The sequence below is a fragment of the Streptopelia decaocto genome (assembly GCF_964273445.1).
Source record: "Streptopelia decaocto genome assembly, chromosome: 2".
Lineage (NCBI taxonomy): Eukaryota > Metazoa > Chordata > Aves > Columbiformes > Columbidae > Streptopelia > Streptopelia decaocto.
The window spans coordinates 36,130,384-36,144,726 of NC_138655.1; the positions used below are offsets into that span (position 1 = coordinate 36,130,384).

The following is a 14,343-nucleotide window of genomic DNA, read 5'->3' on the forward strand; positions in this document are numbered from 1 at the left end:
TTTGGGAAGCAATTTGGAGGTTCTTCTCTGCCAAGCCACTGAGCTGGTCATCACCAGTTGTCATATAAAATCCACTTTTCATTGCACATCACAATCCCATTGAGAAATGGTTTACTGTTGTGTAGAAGAAGATAAGACTTCAAAATGATGAGTTTTTTGACTTTCGGTCAGCTCATGAGGCACCGGCTCATCGAGCTTTTTCACCTTTCCAATTTGCTTCAAATGCTTAATGACCATAGGATGGTTGACATTGAGTTCTTCAGCAACTTACGTGGTTCTAAGAGGATCAGCTTTGACAATGGCTCTCAACTGGTCATTGTCAACTTCTGATGGCCCACCACTATGTTTCTCTTCTTCAAGGTTCTCGTCTCCTTCGTGAAACTTCTTGATTCACCATTGCACTGTATGTTCATCAGCAATTCCTGGGCCAAATGTGTGGTTGAGATTGCGAGTTGTTTCCACTGCTTTACAACTCATTTTGGACTTGACTAAGAAAATTGCTCGAATTTGCTCTTTGTCTAACATTGTTTCCATAGTCTAAAATAAATATAAACAGCAAGTAATCAGTAGCACAATAACATAAAGCAAGAAAAGTGCATTCAAATGATATATAACATAACCACATTTATTTAAGAATGTATTTCAATATCAAATAGCAAATTTCAACAATGCAAAAACTGCAATTACTTTTGCACCAACCTAATACCACTTTCAGTATTAAAAGGTAAACTAATAGAGGAAAGCAGGGTCTGAGTAAGGTGCTAAGTACACTTTGCAAAAGAAGGATAAGCAGAATTCTTTAACATCTTTTGGTACAATAAAAACCATAATTCAGTACCTCAAACATCTTTTACACACATTGGGGGGGTTAATTTTTACCCTCGGAAAACTGTTGTGCAAAAGATTAAGAACCAATCCAGGGTGATGATCAATGATACTGACACCACAAAAATTCATCCCAAAGGCATTTGAAAGATGATCGGAAGTATGAAAGGGGTTTCAAAACAGGAATAATTAGACTTCGACTTTTAGTAAGAAAAATAGTGACACAAGTACTTCGTGAATTTTTCAGGCAGGACATTTAAAAGAGCAAAATGAATTATTCTGTGGGAAACACATTCAGAAGTCACTGTTGCCAAGAAAATACAAACTGTACAAAAATACAGTAGGAAAACTCAGAAATTACTTAGTTTGTATCCAGACCCTACATCCACAATCTCCAATATAGACAGCACTAAAACAGTGGTGCCTCAAGCGCGCCCTCCTTAAGTAATACTACTAACCATCATTACAAAAAAAAAAAATTACGGTGATAGACCTGTTAGTAAATCTATCACAGCAATTCACAGGTTCACTGCAACATCTCTCATTTTACATCTTAAAAATGAACTTGTAGTATACGATAAACTGGTATTTTATAAGCTTTCAGGAACAAAAAGCAGCAGAAACTGGAAGGAAGGAAGCAGCTATCATTATAAATTTACAGTGGCCATTTTTACAAAGGCATTCTATGAATCAGGATGTATTTACTGTCTTCCTGCTTTAGATGGCTCCTGCAAAGTAACTCCCCACCAGACAATAAAAGGATAAATAGGAACTAATCAGCAATTAATATTTTAGAATTGATAAAACACTAACGCTATAGGTATGTGCCACTTTCCCGTGCCTCTACCTTATAATGCATTGGTATCTTTTAAACATCTTATACACTGTATCTGTTTAAGTCTCAAATGCCTCCATGACTCTTAAAGCAAACCTCCTTCACTGCGCTCACACTACAGAATCCAGGGATGTTGTCTCAAAGCATCCATCATGTGCTATTTCTTTGGCGCATCTGGATACACCATATGCTTTAATTTCTTGGGTAAGGTAACTTAGCACATAGTACGCAATAAAATGAAGTGATTTTCCAGTCTTGTTACATAAATTCATAGAATCCCAGAGATCAATAGTTTTGGTTATACAGTACATCATTCCAACTTTATAGCTTTGTGCTTTTAGTACTCTTTTTTTTTTAATGTCACAGTAGGGATTAAAAAACGTGGCCAGTTAAGTTTAGAGAGGAACTCAAGAACATTCTGAAAGTGTATTAAGGGCCAGGGAAGAGAAATCTTGCTTACCATTCTTCTATTTTGTATCTAGAACTTTTTATTTCAGTAAGAAATGGGAAGTTGATGATTCTTACGGTATCTTTTGTTAAAGAAAATACAAACTAATGAATTATTTCAGGGGTTGCTCCACTTTCACGGTGTTACCTACTAATCAGTATTTAATTTGGTTTGCAATCTGGAAATTTTAGCTGAGTAATAACAAAAAAACAGCTTTGTTTTAGATACACATTCATCATGTTTTGAACTATCATGCTTTGGGGGGCGAGGGGCAGTGAGGACACAAATATAGACGATTCAGGGTCTGCCACTGGATATGACTCAAAGTATCTTGTCTACTTCATCAATTTGTGCCCATCACAACGTAGTCTTTCCAAAACAGATACCTGGCTACCAATCCGCCCTGCACGGCTTGTCAGCAAACTCTTCCTACACAAGCCCCAAGATACACATCTCTGAAGGCTTTCTGTAAGCACAGCTTCGTCAAGTTAGCAAGGCTAAAAAATTAGGCTTTTCAAAAAACTGGACAACACGTATAAAAACAATCCCAGCCCAAGTGAGAAAACTCTCTTGCAGTTTAGCCTTTCTGACTTACAGTTCCTGAAATATGCCCAGCCGTTTCAGCTGGGGACTCAGAGGTCACAACCACACATGTATTCGAAGTGTTACCTTCAGATTTGTTTGTCATGCTGTCAAGTACATGACACTACTCACTGTCCCTCAGCCACACAGACCTGGCCAGCCTATAAGCTCTGACCAGCCACTACCTATCTGTATTTTCTCAATTACTTTTTGCGATGCAAATAAAAACATCCTTATTATCTACCAAGAGGCTGAAGTCCCAAGTACAGAGCATTTCCCACGGCCCAGCTCATACCTAACCAGCTACAATGAGGATTAACTACATAAATCTCGTGGATAGCCCTGCCTGGTCTAGATATTCTCTATGTTGGCAGCTTCTTTCTCCTTTTAAATTCAGCCTGCTAGCTGATTGCTCTGGCCTAAACCATGCTATTTCAATGATTTATATCCCTCATGAAGCTCTTAACACCTCACATTTAAATATTACAGAAGACACCATGCACACATCTCAAGCAATTTGGCCCTCCAATACACTGCCACGTTCCTGTGCAGACCACCTATAACATGTTCCTAAACACGGATATCCAAGTTATTGTCCAAGACTTATCTAAGAGCGCTCTGTCTCCACTGATGCTCCTCTATCACAGAGTGTTTGATTCAGGCATAAGGAGGCTGGGATTGCTCAGTCAACATGTGAGAACACATCTATCCCTCACTCTAGGAATGACTCAATTTAAACAGTCTGAGAAATTACCAGTATATTACACAGGGTAACTTAGAAAAATCTGATTTAATGTAAATTCACCTGTCACTTGATCTAGCTTTTATAATAGGCAAAACTGTATTTAGAAAGCAAACATAGCAATACATATAATGTATTTAAACTTCAGGTGCAAGTATCAGCAACTACAGCCAGATTTCATTTTAAAGCAAGAATGCATATAAAACTTCCCAAGGAAAGTCAAGGAGTGGATTATTTACTCTGCTCCATTCAGCATAATATTACCCATTTTTCAGGAGGCCTGCATAACACAAATGACATTGAAATAAAGAAAGCCACCCATCATATTACTGTTCTCTCTACCACTCTTCAGTTCTAGCTGTTTCTGCCACCCATTCTCTTCCATGAAAATGTTCTCCAGCCTTGAACTTGAAAAGCGTAGAGAGCCCATGAGGTATGCCAGATCACTTGGCAGTCAGGCTGCCAAAAGCCCTAAGGAGAATCAGGAGGTTTCATGGGAAGTAAAATAAGTGTCAGCCCTTAATACCTCAGTTCTGTCCCTACAACTAGATAAATTCAGCTGTGGACAGTCTATGAGAGAATCACAGGAGCAAAAACTCTTGCACAAAATGAAGCTGGCTTTGAAGAATTATCCTTGCAGTTTCCCAGACATTTTAAGTAGACACCCGTTCTTCTAGCATCAATTATATATAAAGGGAAAGGACTGCTTTGCTGACAGAGTACCGAACTAAAAATCAAGACATCAGATTATATTTCTGGCTCTATATTTCTGATTTATTAATTACAGCAAGGCACTGAGAGATCTCCAAATAGAAAATATTACAAAAGCACCACATTATGTTTCCTAACCAAATATAATACAGTGGGAAAAAAAAAAAAAAATCTGTATATCTGTGTTTCCTCTTGGATGTTGAATATTTGTTTGCTGAACAGTATAGCCTGGCCATTTGCGTGGCAATTGCAGAGGACAGAGGAAACAAAGTAGAAGTGCAACCCTGGAAAATGTGTTCTCCTACAGAGCTGAAACTCCAAGACAGCCTACCTTTCCTTCCCATATCAGTAAACTGAAAAATGGATGTGTCATGCAGTTGGAAGGGATCTGTAGAAGTCATCTAGCTCAAGCACTTAAGCGAAAGAGTGTCAACTCAACAGGTTTCCCAGTCTTGCCCAGTTGAGCTTTGAACAAGATATAAATATTCCACAGCCTCTGGGCAACTTGTTCCAGTTTTCGACCATCCTCATGGTAAAATATATTTTTCCCCACAGACTGAGTTGGAACTTCCTGTTCTCCAGTACCTGTCCTTCAACTGTGCACCTCTGTGAGGAGTATGGCTCCACGTGCTCTATATCCATCCACTAGGGAGTTACAGACAACAAAAAAAATTCCACTGAGCCTCCAAAAGGTTGAAGAAGCCTTGTTCTGCCAGCCTCTCTTTGCAGGTAATATGCTCTAGGCCCCTCCTCACCTTGCTCAACCTCCACTAGACTTGCTTCAGTAGCTGAATTTATTTCTTGAAGTAGGGAGCTCAAAATTTGAGTCACAAAGGTCTCACAACTGTGGAATACTGGTGACACCCTTGCCAAAATGACTTGGGATGCTGATTGTTTTCTGCACTGCAAGGGTGCACTGCTTGTTTCAGTTCTTGTCCACTACCACACCCAGAGCCCTTTCTGCAAAGCTGCTTCCCAGCCCCCAGTCCGTCCTGGTGCACAGCATTATTCCATCCCAGATGCAGAACTCCATGTTTGCCTTCACCGAACTTCACGATGCTGCTGACAAGGACTATGAGTACTGCAGCCTGTTCAGATCCCTCTGACTGCTGAAAGTGCAGCTTCCTATTCCACCATCATTACTGAAGACATAATACAGAATTGGTTCTTGAGGGACACAACCAATAACTGGCCAGCACTTGTACTTTGCAATGTTGACAGCTGTCTCTTGAGTCTAACAGTTCCACCAGTTTCCTATCCATCTTATTGTCTATTTATTCAGTCCAAATTGGTGAGATCTGGATTTAAGGATACGATGCAGGACTCATGTCAAAGGCTTTTGTTAAATCAAGGTAAACAATATCCACAGCTCTCACCAAGTTCACTGAGCCAGTCATCTCCTTATAGGCGGCAAACAGGTTGATCAGGCATGATTCGCCCTTGATAAATCCCCAGAGGTAGCTTCTAATCACTTTCATTTCCACCAGTTGCATGGCAACAATTTTGAAGATGATTCACTGCATCGCCTCTCTAAGGACTGAAAATCCTCTTCCTTGACCTGCTGAAGCTAAGTTTGGCATCTGTGTTTTCCTAGTCATTGGGAGCTTCCCACAATCACCATGACCATTCAAAGATGACAGACAGGCCTCACATTGCCACTGGCCAGCTTCCTCACGTGCATCCCATCTGATCTCATACTTGCGTATATCCAACTGCCTTAAGTACTTCGTGCTTTCATTCACTGTTGGCAATGACACAGTCTCACAAAATCTGCAAGTAAGCTTCAAGAGGCCTAAGGAAAACGCTTGTCAGTGAAAACTCTAGGAGAAAAGGCGTGGAGTACCTCAGCCTTTTCTGTGTCCCCTTTTCACAAGGCTCCCTGCCCCACCAAGCAACAGGCACACATTTTCCTTAGCCTTCTCTTTACTACCCAGGTACTTAGTGAAGTTATTTTTGTTGCCCTTCACATCCCTAATTTCAATGCCAGGTGAGCTTTGACTTTGCTATCTCCATTCTTGCATGTCTTTATTTTCCTCCTAAATAGCCTGTCCCTAAGCCATCTCGAGTTCCACACCAAATCACAATCTGTTCACCAAAGAGAGTGATAATCCCGGTCAGTTAAAAACAGAACTGAACCATTAGGCATAGAGTTTAGAATTAAAGCAAAAGTAGTTAATTCCTGAAAAAGAATATACATAAGTTCATAAGTATACAAAGTTACTTGTATTAAAAGGTAGAGCCTAAATTATTCTAATTATTAATCTAAACTATTGGGTAATCCAATTCCTTTCAAACATCGGCACATACACTTAACGTACAGACAAGGTTATACCCTTCTACAGACCGGCAAGTTGCCTCTACCAGTATCTTAGGTCAACTATAGCCAGTTTTAATTTGTTTATTTTGGCCAAAATACAGTTCCTTTTGGTTTCCAATGTGAAGAACTTCTCAGTTCCTCCTATAGCATAATACTGTTACTAACTTTGACTTCATCTTCTTTGACAGAATTGTTCTTCCTGCTAGCCCTACCAAAAAAATAAAAACCAACCCTGGAATGCATCGTTTCAAAGCACTTGGTGTTGTAAAATGGTGACAAAAATTACTATGTAAGAGGGATGAAAAATATGCCTCCATAAATATCTGAAATCACTGCAAACAGCATACTATTCAACAGTGTTAGGCTCCATGGAGTAACTTAAGTCTGGATGCATTGACTGATGGTCCCCTCTAAATAGTCTACTCTAAATCAGCAGCTCATACTATGAACTTATGAAATATATGTGGCAGGAGAGTTAGGACTGAGCCATAAGGCAGGGCAAAGGAATACCTGGAACACTGCAAATATGATGAATCACAATCAAGAAGCTGTACAACACCCTTAAGCATATAATGGCCTTCAGTATGTCTTAGCCTACAATAAGTCTTAGGAACAGAAGTTTCTTAAATGGTATGAAACAGAGATTTCTCCTTTCAGTATTTAGACTTTTCACTGACCAGCTAAACAAACCACCTTCTTCTTAAAGAGCAGCTTTTCACAATATAGTCTAAGTGCATCTGAGAGCATAAGAGAAAATCCATTAAAAGTATGAAACATCTGTGTACAATATAGTGCAGCATAAGACCCTACACTCCATATAAGATAAGACTGTGCTTGAAAATTTGTCTGAAATATTCTGCTTTTGGCCACCCCCATATCTTGCATGAACTCTGTGCTCTAGTTAGTAGAGATGCGAATGAGCTTTCTTGCTAATCCAGTCCATAAAGCAAGCGTTCAGACTTGGGGGCGGGGCTTACAAAGAAATAAACAGCTTTTAAGCAGTTACCCTTACTTTGATAAAGGCCACAGGTGGTGCTATCGATACAGCCAAGCAAAGTCAAAGAAGAATAGAATACCACATTCACATTTTTTGTAACGCTTAAGCAAGTTAAAAACAGCAGAAAATGGAAGTGAATGGAAAAGATATTGACTTTCTATGGTAATTGTGTCTGCACTTCCTTTTGACTTTTTCTGATGAAGCAGCCATAGAATGTTGTTTTTCTTTTCCTGAAAGAAAGGAAATCACATAACCTTATCAAAAAATGCAGCCAGCTAAAACCCTTCCCTTCCATTCATTTAAATCCCTTTAATAAAATATAAATGCAATTATGCAAACCATTATGAAGTCACCAATCATTACTGTAATTGAGATACACATGTAAGATATTTAGGGAGTTGGACTCAATGATGCTTATGGATACAGTCCAACTTGAGATATTCTATGATTCTGTGATATATACACACACACACAAAAAAACAACACACACATGTTGTTACTGTATCAAACTACAGCCATAAAAGGTAATTTAAAAGTGGCTCTTTTGTGAAAGGCCCAACACCTAATTTCATCATCTAACATAACCATTTGAGGAGTTTCAATTCAGGACACAAATACTTTATTGCTGGTCAGGGTTAGCAACACTGAATTTGACTAAAGTTTACCTGGAGTCTCAATTACTATTAATCACTCATCCAACTAATTAGGCTGCTCAACAATCAGAGAAATATCTACTGAGCCAGGAGAGAGGAAAGGCTCAGTGCAACAGGGAAATCCCAATCCTGAGGAGCCACACAGCCTCTGAGGAAGCTGAGCAACAAAACTTATAAACAACAATCTCTTTATGCCCACTGAAAAGCAAGGATTCGTCTTCCCTTAACAAGCCACACATTTAAAGAAAATGAACCCTTGTTGCACTCCAGTGTAAGCAGAAGAGAGGGGAGAAGATAGTGCAGTAGGATCTAACGGAATTAAACTCAGATTTGAGAGTTAACTGGCAGAAACGTATATACATTCACAGACAAGTCTCTGCAAACCACACTACAGTCTACATAATAACCTAGCTTTTTTTTCTCCTCCCCAGCTGCTTCAGGATCTAACCAGTCACCCCAGCTGAGGCCATGGGGTTTTGGAAGGCTTACACAAGTGCTAACATCTGCTTCTATTCCCATCAACGTCAAATTTGTCAGAACACGAAAACAGCACCAGAAAAACAATCCCTGTCATAGAAAAATAAACTCTACTTCCATGGATATCCCCTGAAGTACCAAGTGTAGCAGATCTATTAAATTTCCAATTGTATTCCAAAATAAAATTTCCTTCCCCCAAACCCACCCCCCAAAAAAAAAAAGAAAAAAAGTTATAAATTTACCTACTATTGTGCCTAGCCTATTTCCCTGCGGTGTACCTACATTCTAAAAGTTTTTCATAGTCTGGTTTACCTTTACTGGCCAGTCAGCATAAAGCACAATCATAAAAATTAAGCCTTACCCTAAGTTACAACGTGACAAATTAAGCCATTCACTTTTTAGCAAATCTTTACTATTAAATACTTTTTAATTTCTCAGCAACTTTTACCTTCAGTTTTACTGGTCTCTTTACTACTGCTATGTCGAGGGTTCAGGTGAACATTCTGATTTATGCAATGAATTAAACAGAACTTATTTTTTAAAACATTTATTAAAAAGTCAAGTATATTACCCAGCATAAAATCATGGACCAATGAGAATCTTGGAAAAGTTTATGTAGTTTTACTCTAGTTAGCTAACTGTGCTTACAGAGCAAAGTAAGAAATTTTCATTATGTTTACACAGAGCATATGAAATATAAACACTCATTTGCTGTAAAGAATGAAATAGATAGGGCACATATTTATAAAGTCACAAAATGTTTTTTAAAAGCGTCTTTACCATGAACACTCAAGGCAATAGTAATGATTCAGTTGGATAACGTAATTATTTTAGACAGAGTATCCACTAATTGTTGCTTTTTCTCCAGAAAGTGCATTTTGGTTAATCCATAAATAAACTGATTAATTAATTAATTCTCAAGATTCTCCTTTATCCCTGCAAGTACAGCTTCTCTTTCATTGGAAGACAAATATTTTGCCATAGGAAGATTATATGATCACCAGAGAGGTCATTCAGCAGCAGAAAAATCCCAATTGCTAATTTAGCCACTAAAGTATCAATAGTTTATAACAGAAACCTCATAGTGCAGCTCATTATAAACTCCATCTGTAGACAGAGTTTTCAAAGATGCTTTAGCACCTTGGGTAAATTCCTCCTTCATAATGTTTCTTTAAGAAATGTTAAATGCTAACAAGAAGAAAAGCTCTGGTGTTGCAATGACACACCAAATGTTATCGTGAAATGTCTGAAGGAAAAGTTTAAGCCTTTCTCCCTAATTTCCTGTGCACGGCTCCTCCCTCCAACATTGCTGTGACTACTGGTGGATTCAAGTTTATCCACCTCATGTATGTTTACATACCTCAATCAAATGGGCCCAAAGTTGTTATTGCTCAGTATTACTGATGTCTCAACATACTGTGCAACTACAGTTTACTACTGAAGATTCAGGAGATCCGAAAGAATAATATTAATACAACCAGACCTTTCCACTCAGATTTGATCTGTGATGAGCACAGATTAAAAACAATACACTGTTATTTACACGGCCTAAAGCCAAAAAGAAGAGGTGAATGAACTTCATGTGGGCTAACTACTCAGCTACATCCACCTAATAAAATAAAGAATATATTAAATCTTCTGCTTTGCACTTAAAAGCCTTGTAGACTTTTGACAGAGAACACAAACCAAACTGCTTTCCACACTGACGGTAACTGGATGATGACGAATCACAGAGTAGAGGAACAAAACTACTTTTAATAACCAACCAGAAATCTGTCCTCAGTGAGACGCTCTTTAATTCCAATATAAACTGAAGAATGTGAATACACCTAACATATAACATACATGTTTCCAGTGCATTTCTCATGTTGACAGACACCAGCAAAGTCACTGCCTCATCACGATCTCTTGATTCTCCAGGAGGCCGCAAACCATACCTGGCAAAGCCCCATTTCCCCAACATGACAGGGGTCTCCTCCTCCCACCACTCAAAAATCAGGGTTACACTTCACTTCCACTCCTGTCTGTGTTACATACTGCCCATTGCAACCATGTAACTTTTCCTCAGACAAAGGGGTCGTGCATGTTACCAATTCATGTCACAAGATCTTATGAAGTACTCAGGAAAATCATGTGTATGATGAACACCATACTTCCACACAAATCCCACTTTCCCACACAAGAACAACTGATTCAAGGAAACTGAATTTTTCTGTTCCTTAATTTACATGCCTCCTCAACGGGGCATGTAAATTTCCACAAAGTGGAAACTGCAGTCCAAATCGGTGAAGAGTTCACTCTCTTGCCCACCACTACTATGCAAGTGCTAACGTAATTTTACATATGAACCATACACATCATGAAAGACTACATTCTGTAACCCCACAGAAGAAATAGGCTCTAACCCTGAAACCACAGGTTTTTTTTCACTTATCTAAGTGAATACTCTGTTCCTATTACCTACAGTGAAAACTGCAGGTGCTCCATATGAACTGTTATGAAGACTATAAACGGCTCCAGCTTCTCAGTCATAAATGAAACACAGTTTCTACCACAATGGGCTCCACTGATGGCGTTGAGGCGACCTGGAAGCCTAACTCTTAACTTTCATTGGAACTTCAACCCCTCGGGCTGCCTCTACTTTAACAAGATGTCCTGGAAAACAGGACAGGGGTTGGGCAGAGAAACAGTCAACGCTAAGACCCCACACTGTTGTGGGTGGTGGGGTCACTTCAGACTACCTCTACTCTACTCCTAGGAACTGCACACTCATTAGCAGCTGGATGTGCTCCTACAGAAAACCTTCCAGTTCACAGATACCCTAAAGGAACCCAGGCTCTGTGTCCAAGACGACCTCATGAGGTGAATCAAAATAACCTGGGACAGTGTTTGTGTCTCAGAAGAGGTGGTCCTAGGTCTGACAATGGTTTTAAGAAAAAGAAAGGGAACCATAAGCCTAGGACACCTAAATGAGAGGATCTAGCCTCCGGACCAAGAAGTAACCATAAGAAAAAGTCCAATGATGGCTTTAATGGCTTATATAAAATAAATATGATGGTGTCCGTACTGGCCCTAGTCCACTGGCCCTCAGAAATCCACCACCACGGCTGCTCTCAACAGCAGTCTGAGTGGGCAGACCAAAAGAAAGCTCAGGAGCTGTTTCCTCAAACCAAGGCTGAGGTACAGTTAAAATGCATGACATTTCCCTGGGAAGGATTGACTTCTTGAACCCTGTTCACAACCATGAATATGCAAAAGTTCACATAGAACCAGGTATTTAACTCCAGGCCTCCTCCCCTTCTCCACATTATTTAGATCATCTTGATCCAAACTGCAAAAAGACTTATCACTAAATTCAGTATATGGATGCAACTTCAAATATGTACAGTCTGCTCTTCAGAAGGAGCTGAGCACTTACTGCTTGAACACCAGTATCTGTTATGCCTTAAACTGTTGAGTCCAAAATTAAAGATATTACAAATCTTTGAATTTTCTGAAATGATCTAAGACTCTGACATACACCAAACTTGGGGCTTAAGATAAAATATTGAAGAGCATTCCCTTAGGATAGGTATTTTTTTTACAACTGGTAAAATCTGATGGTTAAATGGAAGCAAGTAAAACATAATCGCGTGGCCACTTTCTCAAATGTACATGTTAAAACTTTTTTTTTTTTTAATAGAAAACACATTGGACCATTTACCATTTTCATGGTTCTGCTGAGGACAAACATATGGAGAAAATAAGCTACTCTGTAGATCTTATTTCACTCCAGTGTCTGTGCTTTTATTCTCCCTGTCACAGCCAAGTTGAGAATGTCCTCTTTCATGATAATAAGCAGAAAGTTCACAGATCTCAGGGCAGCAAAGCAGGAAGTTTGCAGTTCGAAGGATTCCCCCTCTTCAGTGAGACAGGGGAAAGAAAAGTTTGAGGAGGCTACTGTGGAACCTTTCTCAAACTTAAGCATCTGATTTAGACATAGTTATCTCAACAGGGTCCTAAAGGGATGCTACCACGGCCATGCACAAATGAAACCCTGCCAGCATTTCTGTAATACTATGTCACTTCGTTTTTTTGAGAGAGTGAAAACTCCTGCCTTTCTGACTAGAGTACTACCTGGCACAAATAATCCTATCAACACTGACAGACAGATGTAGAAAGATGCTAAAACTGCTGCAACTCAGCTCTCACCAGAACGCGCTACCTTCCCAGCTGACCCCGCATCACAAGACAGGAGGGAATGCCACATGTGGCTTTAATGCCAAGCAGCTGCTGCACTCCAGCACCCCCTCCGGCCTCCTCCTCACCCCCCGCACCGCTCTGCTTCAAGGACTATCCCAACTAAGGGGGCTGCGGCGCCCTGCCATGAACACGAGCCCACACACCCCCGGCAGACCTGAACCCAAACACACTATCCCTTTAGCCTCCGTGCCCGGACAAGTGAGATCAGGCTCTCCCAGGAGAGCACCTGGGCTGGTGGAACACACGACCCCTCTCCCCAGCCATCTCAAAACCTGTTCCTCTCCCTCCCTTCCAAGCGGCCGCCCCGCAGAGCTGGGGACGGACAAGCGTCTCCCGGCGGCGGGTCCCGCCGCAGCCCGCCCGCTCCCCGCCGTGGGCGCCGCCTTTCCCGGGGGCAAGCGCGGCCCCACGGGGCCGTGGGGCGAGGCGAGGCCCCCTCTCCGCTCCGCTCACCGACACCAGGAACTCCAGCGTTCCCACGTAGTCCCGCTCGGTCTTGAGCAGCTCGTTGAGGACGCAGACGCGCAGGCGAAGCTGCTTCTCCAAGTCCTTCCCGCTTTCCCCCTTGCCTTCCCCTTTGCTTTCCTCGGTCATGGTGCAGCGATGGGGAGCGGTGCTCCCAGCCCGGCGCCTTTCCCGGCTGCAGGCAGCGCTGCCCGAACGCCCCGGCACTGCGCTGCGGACAACAAAAGACCCCGCTAAGTTACATAGCGGGGCCGGGCTGCGGCCGGTCCCCAAGTGGCGCAGCAGCCTCAGCCCCTTCTCACCCAGCTCCGGCAGCGGCCCGAGGTCCGGAGGCGAGGAGCCAGCCCTGTCCGCGCTGCTTTCCCGTCAGGAAGGGGACACAGCCTGAAGGAAACGAGCGGTCACTGGTTCCCAGCTCGCCCTGTTAGCTGAGAGGTTGGAAAGCCTCCGCGGCAGCACAGACTTGGACATTAATCAAAAGCTTTGTATCCATGTGACTCCAACCCCTTCCCCCCCTTCGCTAAATCTCAGGAAAAAGGAAAGGAAACAACTTCAGGGAGGATTGCGTGCCAGCAGCTGCCTGTTTCACACACAAGCTGCGAGCTCCAGTTTGAGGCTAATTGGAGATCTCCAACAACAGAGCACAAGAATTATAAAAATGTCCCAGCAAGTTGGCTGGCCGGGGAATCAGCAGTTGTTTTTGTTTTGGTTTAATCATCAGCAAAAGAGCCGTTTCGACCGCCCCTCCCACACCTTCCCACGAGATGTACATTACAATGTATATCGTAACTGATGTGTATTTACAAACACGTGCTTCGATACCCTTCTGAGCAAACACACAGAGCTAAGCAGGTACAAAAAGTACACTTTGCAACAGGTACAGGAAAGTTCCTCTGAGACGGGAGGAGTATTTGTTTATTGAAATAAAGTGCTGTAAAATCCTCAGGTTATACTGTTTTCCTGTCTGCACTGGAAGTTTAGATTTGCACAATGCATTAAAAGAGTAAAAAGTAATTCAGTACCCTTTTCAAACAGTTAGCAAAAGGTAT

At 41.3% G+C, this 14,343-nt stretch overlaps 1 protein-coding gene across 3 annotated transcripts in view; it reads right to left on the bottom strand.

Moving 5' to 3' along the window:
• PREX2 (phosphatidylinositol-3,4,5-trisphosphate dependent Rac exchange factor 2) overlaps nucleotides 1–13,675 on the bottom strand; it is a 181,305-nt gene extending 167,630 nt beyond the window's left edge. For all 3 annotated transcript variants that reach the window (XM_082046899.1, XM_082046898.1, XM_082046900.1), the window contains exons 1-2: nucleotides 13,597–13,675; nucleotides 13,283–13,505 (exon numbers count right to left, since the gene is read on the bottom strand). In XM_082046899.1, the coding sequence (XP_081903025.1) occupies nucleotides 13,283–13,423 (141 nt within the window). In that variant the 5' untranslated portion in view covers nucleotides 13,424–13,505; nucleotides 13,597–13,675. The remainder of the gene's footprint in view (nucleotides 1–13,282; nucleotides 13,506–13,596) is intronic.
• Between the last annotated feature and the right edge of the window lie 668 nt (nucleotides 13,676–14,343).